The sequence below is a fragment of the Phlebotomus argentipes genome, unplaced genomic scaffold (assembly GCF_947086385.1).
Source record: "Phlebotomus argentipes unplaced genomic scaffold, Phlebotomus argentipes genome assembly scaffold_18, whole genome shotgun sequence".
NCBI lineage: Eukaryota > Metazoa > Arthropoda > Insecta > Diptera > Psychodidae > Phlebotomus > Phlebotomus argentipes.
In genome coordinates this window covers 13,164,670-13,176,039 of record NW_026776177.1, presented here as the reverse complement: position 1 = coordinate 13,176,039, position 11,370 = coordinate 13,164,670, and the positions used below count along the sequence as shown (strand labels likewise).

At 39.1% G+C, this 11,370-nt stretch overlaps 1 protein-coding gene across 8 annotated transcripts in view; it reads left to right on the top strand.

Annotated features, from left to right (window-relative positions):
- LOC132261294 (NAD(+) hydrolase sarm1) overlaps positions 1 to 11,370 on the top strand; it is a 53,282-nt gene that overhangs the window by 33,270 nt on the left and 8,642 nt on the right. The window contains exon 1 of one of the 8 annotated variants that reach the window (XM_059760059.1): positions 2,825 to 2,831. The exons of 1 other annotated variant lie outside the window; for it this stretch is intronic. Coding sequence is in view for 3 of the 7 variants with exons in the window: in XM_059760053.1 (XP_059616036.1) it covers positions 11,074 to 11,202 (129 nt within the window). In the remaining 4 variants the exon portion in view is untranslated. Of the gene's footprint in view, positions 1 to 2,824; positions 2,832 to 4,233; positions 4,303 to 5,350; positions 5,362 to 8,145; positions 8,738 to 9,999; positions 10,096 to 10,272; positions 11,203 to 11,370 lie in introns of those variants that run through there. 6 more of the 8 variants (XM_059760058.1, XM_059760060.1, XM_059760055.1 and 3 more) reach the window with 6 other exon arrangements.

Below are 11,370 nucleotides of genomic sequence, written 5' to 3'. Positions count from 1 at the left end.
GAGTCTTAAGAGAATAAAATGAGGAGTTTTACATAGAAAAAAATTATGCTCTTTATTTTCTATACCTATTCACTCACAGCCAGTCTTTAGTTCTTTTTCTACGCTTAGAAGTAGTGAAAATTTCGAGGTGTTACTGACATTCGTGAGTGAAGTGTGTTGAGCGGAATAGGAAAGCGCCTAAAGAGAGGCAAAATTGATGACCAACCCACTCAAAATTCGTACGATCATGAATGTAAACTGTAAATATAGGATTCATTATTGAATTTCTTAATCCAGATGAAGCATTTAATTGTTAATACATGGCTAAATAGTAAGAAAGCACGTAATGTTAGGAAATGGAGTAGTGATGACATACCAAGTGAGAGATAACATTAATATTCTTGTCCTCCATGTATAGTTTTTGGTGTGTGATAAGCAAATATTTATAGAGGAAAATGACAAAAAAAACAAACCACTAATTCTACATTCACATTCAAAACACCATCATTTGTAACCACTCTGAGAATGTAAGGAGAAAATCTACTGATCATCCTTAATAACTAGAAAAAGCACTAAAAATCTTTCATGTAATCTGTGTGTGTGTTTGTAATCCTTGATAAAGAGATTTGTGACATAGCGAAACACAATTTTGTGTAGATGACAAAGAGAAAACTTACTTTTCCCTCAGAAATGCGAAAAACCTCCGAGATTGTTCGGTTTCAGCCATTTTTCCCAGGTCAAATTTCAGAAATATAATTTTATGCCAAAAGTGCTCAAGCGCTTTGGAATCAAACGCCTTTTCTCAATGTTTTCCGATAACAAGAATTTTCCAGAAAAAAAAATTTGTAGAATTTTCACAACGTGATGAACTATTTAACTCTCCAAAGTATGAGAGCATAATTTCCGTTAAATATTTATAGAAATTTCTTGTAAAATCAATGGAAAGCACAAGTTTTGAGATATGGAGAAAAAGTGAAAATAAAAAGTCTGTAAATAGCATAAAATATATATACATATATATATTTACCTTATGAAAAAAAAACAATTAGAATTAAAAAAAAAATGAAAAAATTGTATAATTAGCAATTAGAGTTTCAAAACACAAGCAAGAAAACAGTAAAAAATAATAATTGTAGGAGAACAACAAACGGTGTCCTTTTATTTTCGTCTAAAATATCGCATCACAACAAAGCGGGTTTCGCGCATTCACTTGCGCACTCACTTCATTGTCTCGACAATCGAAGAAAGTTCCTTTGTCGTCTTGCCAAAACAACATCTCCACACATTTCACTGAATGAAACCATTTTTCGAGATTTAAAGTGACAAATGTTTGTCACGCGACAATTTACAGATGTTGCTTTAGAGGCGCGCATAGATGGAAATGGACAAGAATCACTTGTGCGCATTTGCCTGAAATCCCCGGGAGATACAAGATCAATACCAAATGGTAAATGCCCGCACTCAATCGCGCTGTTCGTCAGAATGTAGGGCGCGATCGTGAAAGCCATCCGCACAAAATTCCTGCGTGATTCCACGTGAAGTTGAATTCGAAGATGTGAACGTGTGTTAAACGCACACAGTGAAAGATATATATATATATATAAATTCAGGGGGTGCGAAGTCGCCATGCAATCCAACAGTTCAATCAAGGGGGAGACAATTACCAAATGTGCGGAATTCCTCAATAAGTCTTGCGAGAGCCTTTGTGTTTGCACCGGAATTAAGGATTGTAGAGATTGGAGGGCAAAAAGCGATAGGAAGAGAATACACACAATGGTCTAATTTCGATGTTTAGAACACGATTAGTGACTTCCAATCGCGATATTTGCCCCTTGAAGTAAATATTCACGTGATCATCAGTCGTTGTCCCCTCGAATTGAGTGTGTCTGACACAGCATTCCCTCGGCGCGCGGCTTCTGAGCGCGTCGTTCTCTCAGTTGGAAAAGACACTCGCTCAAAGATCGATGCAGCAGCTGCGTTCGTACAAGTGCAATTTATTTTCATTTACAGCATTGCATAAATATTGTGTCGTGCTCGTGCAAAATGGTGCAATTTAGCTGAGTGTCTCAGTTTTTTCCACAGTGCGGCACAAAATGCAAAAGCAACTGATTGACCTCAAAACCCCTTAAAGACGTCCTAACATGTCCATATGGTAACGGAAAAAGTCCCTTTAGAAGCGCCGCTGAGGGCAGACGTGAGAGCACAAGTGTAGATTCAGCAGTGAACGAAAGAGGCAATTTGTAATTAAAATTGTCGAAAATGTGGTTAAATGTGCTGTAATGTGGATTAAAAATAAAATTCACTTTCATAAATATTTATCCATTTGATCGTGCAAAGTCCGCCATATGCAGGTCTGTCGCGATTGCGATCGTGTGACGTGATTTGTGCGTGTGGGTGTTTTCCCGCGAGGAGAAAGTCGTCACACTGGGTCTTACGACACATCTTGAGATCATGTGATCTCCAGTTCGGGCCTTTTGTGGAAGGAAGGATCAACACATACATTTAGCGTGGCAAATATTTGAAAAATGTCCGGCAGCGGATCTCCGATTGCCGGCTACGAGGCGCCGGACATCTCGCCGGCGCGCAAGCAGGCTGCCAGGCGCCTCCTGAAGCTCTCCATCCCCAAACTCCAGCCCACGGGCAGTCCGCAGCTCGGCCGGATATCCGCCCGGCCGCGCAACCCAGAGACGTTCGTCGTGTCCAGTCCGCCTGTGCGCGCCGGTCAGCAGACGCCAGTGACGCCAATCCACACAGCGGATGTCGTTAGTGTTTCCTCGGCGGGATCTTCGCCAGGCGCCAGATGCAGCCCACGCTCCTTCCCGCGCTTTGTCAGCTTCACAGCCGCCGATGAGGTGAGTGTCCATCGATTTGCGCTTCTTGGAAATCTCCAAAGCACGCTCTCTCATTTCCTATCATTGACTGGCACTTCAATGGCACCCACTTTCAGCCAGGCAATTATATGCTAATGCAAAGCAATCAGAGGCCGCGCAAATAGAATATTCCCCATGGGGAAATCCTTACGGCGATTGTCCTTCTTTGTCATGGCGGCAATTGTCGGAGTAGACGCTCTGATTGTGAATCAGATCAAAGAGATAAGTTTTCAATACAAAATTCAGAATTTTTTCATCTCTCGGGAAGCGATAATGTTTAAGAAAATTTTACGTAATTCGATAAGGCCACGATGATAAGAGTGAGAGAGACAGTGATAACAATATTGTGAGTCAATGTTAAAAATATTATTGAGATTCTGCACAATTATTCTCATCCAATTTGCTGATTACTCAGTGGAGTTTTTTTTTTGGTGTTAAATTACACTGGTGAACAGGCAGATATCCACCTGAATCCAGTAAAGATGCTTGAGTCACATTCTCGGCATTCTCACGAATTACTGGGCGTGAATAGTTTTTGTATCTATATTGAAATATTTGTGATCGCGTCACCTCGAGAGAGTGTTTGTTGCTCATATGATTGGGGAAGCTCTATCGGAAAATAATCATCTTGAAGGTAGTGTTTGGTTTATATGAGGCAATAACCTATGGGAATTCCTGTCGGATGGATGATCCATCCCGAAATTAATAAATACACACACTGTAATCTTCGGGACCACATCGAAGATCATTAAGTTTTAATCACCTATCATAATGAAATTATATTTGCCAGAGAAATTTTCTGGGAATCTTCACACTTTCTGAGCAAATATACGTCAGTAATACTCTTTGCCAAGTCACAATTCACAACGATCGTGCCTGAAATTCAAAATATCAGCAATTTTCATGAGGTCACTGGCAAATTGCTACTCTCCGCCGAATTCAACCACTACATACAACACTACCCAATTTGAGAATACGAGTTGTATAGTAAAATATGAGACATTTTTTATATTCCGCATACAAAATTGGTTGATGATCACACTTTTGGCAAGTATAGAATCCCTCTCGAGCACTCTCGATCTTAGTTGAGCTTTGATTTTGAGAGGAATAGCACGTGATCGTTTTGTTTATACTTATCACCTCCTAAGAAATCACTTTACACCTCAAACTGAGAGACGGAAGGTCTCTCGTGGATTCAGTTCCTCAGGTGACTCGCTAGAAGTTGTGCGGTGATCGCAGTGAAATGGTGAAAATCCTCACTGACGACATGGGCAATCGAGAAAGTTTGTGTAATCGCAGTGATGTGACCAATAATATGACATCAATCCCAGGGAATTATGTAAAAACGCCGGGTCATCTTAAGGATCAGTCAAGATCACAAGACAAAATCAATACAACAATATCAGTGAATTCATCGCAATCGCAAGGAGTTCCAGACAAATTATTATATAAGGTAAAGAAAGTGCGACAAAAAGTCCGCAAAGATCACCGGAATGATGATCTTTTCGGGTGGATTTGGGACTAATTTTAGACTTCACAACACACTATTACATCTGCCTGGGGTCTAACTAAACATTTAATGAATTGAGCCTCCAACAAAACACTCCATGATGTTTACAGTAGCGAAATGTTGATCGCCTGAAATACACTCTTGTAATCTATCAACGACTTTTCTTGCTACTTCTTTTTGTACAAAAACAATAAGGTTTTTTTTTACTTTCAAGGAGTGAATTTTGTGTTAGGGATTCTTTGAGGACTAAGCTAAAGTTGTTTGGTAATTGATAGATTTTCCAAAATCTATCCTTTTGGCTTCTGTTTTTCTGTCGAAATCGATTTTAAAAGGAATGTAAGATATTTCCGGCACATAAAAGCTTCTTTGTGTCTGTGATGATCTCGCTGTGAAGCGCGAAATCTTATCTGAGAAACACACAGAAAAGAAAACTCACATGAAGTAACCAACGGCTCTTCTGGACATTCCTCCAAGCGACAAGTTCAGTCGATCGAAGAGCATCTGAGCGGTAGACACAAGTTGCTGTCGTATGGCTCATAATTTTTTTCCTTATCAACGAGCATTGCAAGACTCTTCCTTGGTTGCCTATCTTCGATATCAGGGTGAATTTTTACTGATCTTTGTCCGTTTGTGTGTGAAAAAAAACCCATCAGTTTATTGAGTGACAAGAAGTGTTTGGCAATAGCTGATAAAAGTTGTTATTGATGTTGATAGTGAAGGTGATTTGACACTCTCTAAAAAACTCATCATCGTTTAGTGAAAATTACCATATGAATTGCACTCTGTGGTGTTTTTCTGCGGCCACAATACAAGCCATCGCTGTCTGAATTGCCAATCGCATGTGATTTGACTGAAAGAGTGACTGTTAGGGAAGGTGTTAGCGGAAAGAAGATGCAAACTGCTCCTCCTCGACACAAATTCAGAAGGGCATCGGCGCCCAGCCCCGAAATGGCACTCTACAGTAATTGGGGCTTCTTCAATCGGCGGCTGCACGCAGACGTTGTATGTGATTTATTCATTTTAATTGCTAATTCACTCATCGTCAGTTGAAAATGTCTCCGCGCCAGCTCAATTGATTTATAGTTGAGTGGAAGGCTATTTGCGCGCCCAGGTGCTAAGCTATCGCTTCACTATTGTGTGGATTCGTTTATACATTTTGTATCTGCAAAGCTTGAAAATGCCATTGATGTGCTTTTCTTCTTCTCATTTCTGAACACTCTCTTAAGGTGTATCTGTTGTGAGAGATTACAAAGATCAGACAAAAACAGTTTGAGTGCAGTATTATATTGTGCTGAAATTAGTCATCGACAAAAGTACAGGGATATTAGAACAATCACTGCTCAAAGACTTCTATCAATGGAGTTGAAAAGATGGAAGAAAAAAGTTGAAATGAGATTTATTATTTGACAAATATTTAACTCAATACTACACCCATAAAGTACAAATATTCCTTTCCTTGAAGCCACAACTTAAAAAAAACCATGTGAATATCTGTCGGGAAATAGACGGGAATTACAGTGAAAATAAACATACAAGATCGTGGATAAACACTGCAGAAAAAGGGTGAGACGATAAACATGATTTTACGCATTGGCTTTTCGAAAATCATACTTAAGGATCTCGAATTTTACTGCATTTCGCATAAATAAGAAGATTAGGTCTTTTCTGGACGAGGGTGAAATATAAATTCAACTTATTTATCGGTAATCTTTTGTGTGATTTTGGCGGAAAAAGAAAAGAACAACATCCATGATTCTCAGAAATGATCATTCGTTTACGCAGAAATGGCCATTTTTATGGGTGTAGTTTTTGTGGGTGGTTAAATGAACTTACTGGCAAAACTCTTTCTTTTTCTGGGGCAAAGAGAAAAATGTCTCTAATGTTGATGTGTGGCATTTGGCGCCGAGATTCTTCACTTTGAGCCGAGCGCGAAAACATCACGTCTTACCATTTGTACGGTGTTCACAAAAGGCTCACAGACATGCAGTAATGCATAAATTAGAGTGGAAAGAGAGGGAGAGGAAATGAGACATCTAAGGAAAAGGAATTTCCATTCAGTGCAAGTGTATTCTTTCAACAGTGAAGCACTGCCAATATTGTCAGAATTCAATGGTTTTTGCACTATAGAGATGTTCAATGAAAGCGTATGTATCAATGTTTTGTGATTAAATGCTCTGTCTGGTTAATGTCGGAATGAAGACACCAATTGAGCTCTTTTTGGAGCCGCAAAGCATCATTAATTGATTATTCGCCAACTCACAATTTAACGTCTCTTCTTGGAAATGTAATTTTGTTTAAATGTTGACAATTTATAAAAACATACCCAATTTATTTGACGCTATTATTGCAATTGCAACACTAGACTGTTTTTCAAGTGAACTTTTATAGCACTTTTATGTACATTTTAATCTATTTCTGTATTTTAAACTTGGTGATATTAGTTTTGATTAATATCCGCGGAAACTTTGATGTAAAATTGTGTTGCGTCTCAATGAAATGTCCTAAATATAGCTCTAGAATGCAGTGAAATATGACTCTCAAAGTACATGTGATATTGAATTATAAGGCACAGTGGGAACGTTAACCTTTCGAACTAATTTAGTATAAATTTTTTCTTTCCTCACTCACTATGAGCAAAAATGTATCAATGAATTGTCTGAATATATCACTTTAATTGCTGCTCCAATTTTCCCAGTCACACTTTCCAATTAGATTCAGCAACAATCTCTCCCTCTCCCTGTCTCGGTTTTCATGCCCTCCTGCCATTTCTGTAATAAGTCATGTAATAAGTTGTCTAGAGGCGACAGACTGACGGTGTGTGAATAAGAAATGCTCATGTGAGGATTTGAGCTATAGAAAGGGAACTCCAGCTCTATGATTTACGAGATTTTACAAATCAGAGGCGAATTTTGGTGCAATCACGGGTGAAGTTCTACAGGGAAAATTGCCAGACGACAAATGCGTCTCTGTGGAAAAGTCTAGACACGCCGAAAGTCGATACAGGAGCGGAAATAGCAGAGTCATTTTGTCTCTCCTTCATAGTGTGAAAATTGAGAGTGAATCTGACATGGAAATTTCTTATAATGAATTAAAAATTCTTTCACTGAAGCTCCTTTAGCCAAACACTGTGACCAGAAGTCAAATCCGGTCATCGAACTATACCAAGTGTGACAAAACAATTCTGTATATGAATTTATACTTTATGAACTCTTCAACATTCGGGAGTGACTGTAAAATGCAAATGTTCTGGCGACACCAATTTTTCTCGCTGCCATAACGCAAAACTTAACACTTGCGTAAAATTATTTGTGTATTTATTGTAATTAGGCGAGAATTTGTGTACATTACCACTGAAAATGTGCTCATTTTTGCGCCACGGGAATGCTGGAAAAGAGTCATTTCCATGCTAAAGAGATGTTTTTGGCGAATTGTGAATGCAATTTATTGATGGTCTTTATTTAATGAACAGTATTGTGAGTGTATTTCTGAAAATCAAATATTTTACTTCTGTCTATTGACTTCTGATGGGTTTTGAATGGGTTAAAATACCCAATGCGATTCGAAGATGATCGTATGTAAAGGCGAGAAATGGTCGCGATCGCTGAATGTTTTCAATTCAAGCTTTACGGGCTAGTTCACTTCCCCGCCTCATTTCGCCACGAAATTCGCCGATCACGTACAAATCGACGGCAACATTCACGAACTGTCCACTCGAGAAGTAAGAATATTAAGTGGCGGTTCTCCCTATCGGCAAAGTCTTGGCAGTTTGAACTCGACTCTCGATCGCAAGACATGTCGAATGGTATCAGTTTCGAGATGCAGTGATTACCAAGTATTATATAAAGTGTTTGATCAGTGAATTACTAATGGAAAGTCTTCGAAATAAGTGTTTGTCTCCAGCTGACTATTCAGGCTTTCCACGAAAGTTGATAAGACAGAGATAACTGACTCTTTATATGACCGAACTTCATGACTGTGTTTGCAGTGTGATTTATTAGATTTTCAACCTATTTTTCCACTAAGAATGTGCTGCAATTTGCATTAAGAAAATAATTTTCCGAGTGTATTTACCGAAGCTCCATTCATTGAGCGAAGACAGTAATTTCACGTATTCACTTAAGCAAGCGTTGTGCAGAAAAAAGTGTTTGCACAAGACTCAATATTTGGTGTGTATTTTTAGTAATAGACTCTTGTGGCCAGAAATCTCACTTCTGAGAATTCCTCTCCAATTGACGTCCACCAAGGAAGAGTGCTAATTTCGGGAGAGTCAATAAATTTATACTGTGTTGGCAAGAGAAGACCAGCATCCACAATGGTTGTCCACAGAAATCCTCCGCCGCCGACCAGATCCAAATTTCTCATGAGCACCTCGAGACAGGTAAAAGAGTCGCACTTCTGCTCTATCTTGGCAAATGTCCAATATACTTTTAAATATCATGACACGAGAACGATTTGCATGAAATTATCATTTAACTTTTGGTTCGAGTCTCCCAGAGTTGGTTAACACGCATAGATCGCCTCGAGTCAACCCTTCTCCAATGGATGAATCATATTTCAGATGTGATCTTTTCAATGTCAAAGAAATTCTTCATCGCGCGCAATGGGTTTATTTCTCCGATGATTCGATCGCGAGTTCCGTGAAAGAGAATTCCGCTGGATGGTGATTCATGCTGGAGAAAATGTGCGACAACACTTTGATTCATCCGCACTTCATTCATAAAAATCCTCATACTATTTCCACTCGAGAAGGTAATTGAGCTCAAACTCCTCGTCACAACCATGCAGAAATGTTAGAAGGCGGTGGGCAAATCGAGCTATTGTACGTAATTGAAAACACTCTCCGAGAACCTGAGTGTGTTGGTGTCTTTGACAATTTCATTGCAATGCTTCAACTGACCCAGGGCAATTTATCGTGCAAATATATTCCACTTTTATTCGATCGCCTTATTTATTCGATCGCCTCATACTTTTCAGCCATGAAAGAGATGTTATGTCTGATTGAGTGTAATTGGACTAGAATTATAATAGAAGAATTTCATATAGTTTTTTTTTCTTTTGCATCCTTTCTTTGAACTTTGTCAATGTATTTTTATCAAGCTTTCTTTTGTTTTTAACGCGGTATTCACTTTTCATAAGAATCCCTAAACCTCTTTCTTGATTTCTTGGTTTTTCTTGATTTCTTTCTTACCCTATTTTGCTGTATTCTGTTAAGTAGGATTTTTCGTCTTTTGCGATGTTGTTTAATCTTATTCAATCGATCATATCCAATTGGCTCTATTCTGGGACCTCCAAGAGTTTATCAAACTAGAAGTGTGTGTCCTTAATTTTCCTGAATTCCATGAATTATAGGTACTGCGATGAAAACCTTTACTTACACTTGCTTTCATCTATCATCTGTGTCCCTACCAACTCTATCATCAACACACACACGCATTCGCCGTCACACCACACAATCGCGTTGAATTATTTTTATATAAAAAAAAACGATTCACTCTGCGTGGGGCTCAATTGGCGACTCTGCCACTGTTGCCTGTGTATTGGGTTTATTTTCAACAATACCCCACTCTTTTTCCGTGTGCTTCATTTGCGGCAACAATAATCAACACGAGTCTGTGGCTGTTCTTGAATTTTCAGTTCTATCAATGCTCGAGCCTGGCAAAGTCGTGGTGTTCGCGCGATAAATTCCGCGGTATGTGATAAATCTCACTGCTTTGAGACGCGCTTCTCTGATATCCGGTATGAACACGTGGTAATAGTGGATTATTCTACATCATGGGCTTCCGAAACCCTTGTGACTGAGCTGGAAATCCTTCGAAGTGATTCAGTGAACTTTGGCGGGTTGTGCAACAGCTTGACAGTTCGCGTTGTTTGTGTGAATCTGAGTCTCTAGGTAGAGTGAGACGATGTCTCATAAAAATTTGAACCACTGACGCGCATGACGCTTTTGCTACCTTATAATCCTTCTTTCGTGGCAAATTCCGCACAGAAAACGTGTGTGAATGGCAGAAAAACATACTCTATTCTCGTATAGTCAAGGTCTCGGCGCAGAGATGCTCTCTGCAGAGTCTCTGTGTTGTAAATCTCCGGTAAACTCTCAATGAATGAAGTCTATGACAATAAAAGCACACATTAGAGAGTGGCCAATTTTAGTTTTTTTCACACATATCCACGTGAAGCATACCAAATTGCCTCTGCAGTATTTTGATCACTTTACGTTTAATGGGAAGTAACATGAAATTGCAATCAATTGTCCCACTTGAAGTGGCGCCAAATGTTTCCTCTCGTGTGTGATCATCAATTGATTTTTCACACTCGCTAGTGGAGCATTGAATTACACAGTCGGAAACTCATCAGGAAATCCCTTACTAATGGGATAGGAATTCTTCATACATATACATAGGTATATTGCATTCGCAAGCTAAGTAGCAGAGTTGGCTGATGAATCACTATTTGTGGACACCTTACTGAGGTGGCCTGAGTTAATTTTAATTTTTATCTACTGAACGTGAGAAACAATAAATCTACATTAATCTCCAAAGAACTCGTCTAGCATGAATATTCACATGTCATGAAGATACTTCTAGGAATTCTATTCTGTTGATAGCCTAGGCAAGTAAATTAGATTCCTGAATCGCACTGGAAATTGCGATAAGTGGTGAAATTGTTCATCTGGCGTGCGTAGGTGAGATATTTGGTCATCTTTTCTCGCCAACAATGAGGAGACACTTTTTCGGAAGCAGTCCCAATCTTCGGGACTTGAGTAACGTGTGGGAATCTCACCCACTGGGTGGTGAGAAGTCCACCCTCAAGATGGAAGAGGCGCGAAAGAAGTTTCTCAGTTCGGTTAGTTGAGTATTTTTGTGTGTTGCTGGAGAAACCAACATGATATCAACACATTACAGTTTTACACTACAAATATCTGTATTTATTCTCTGTGTCTTTTGTCCGTGAGTATTTATATATCTATATTTCTCTTTTTTGTCTCTAATCCCTTCTTGTCTGTCTCCTTGT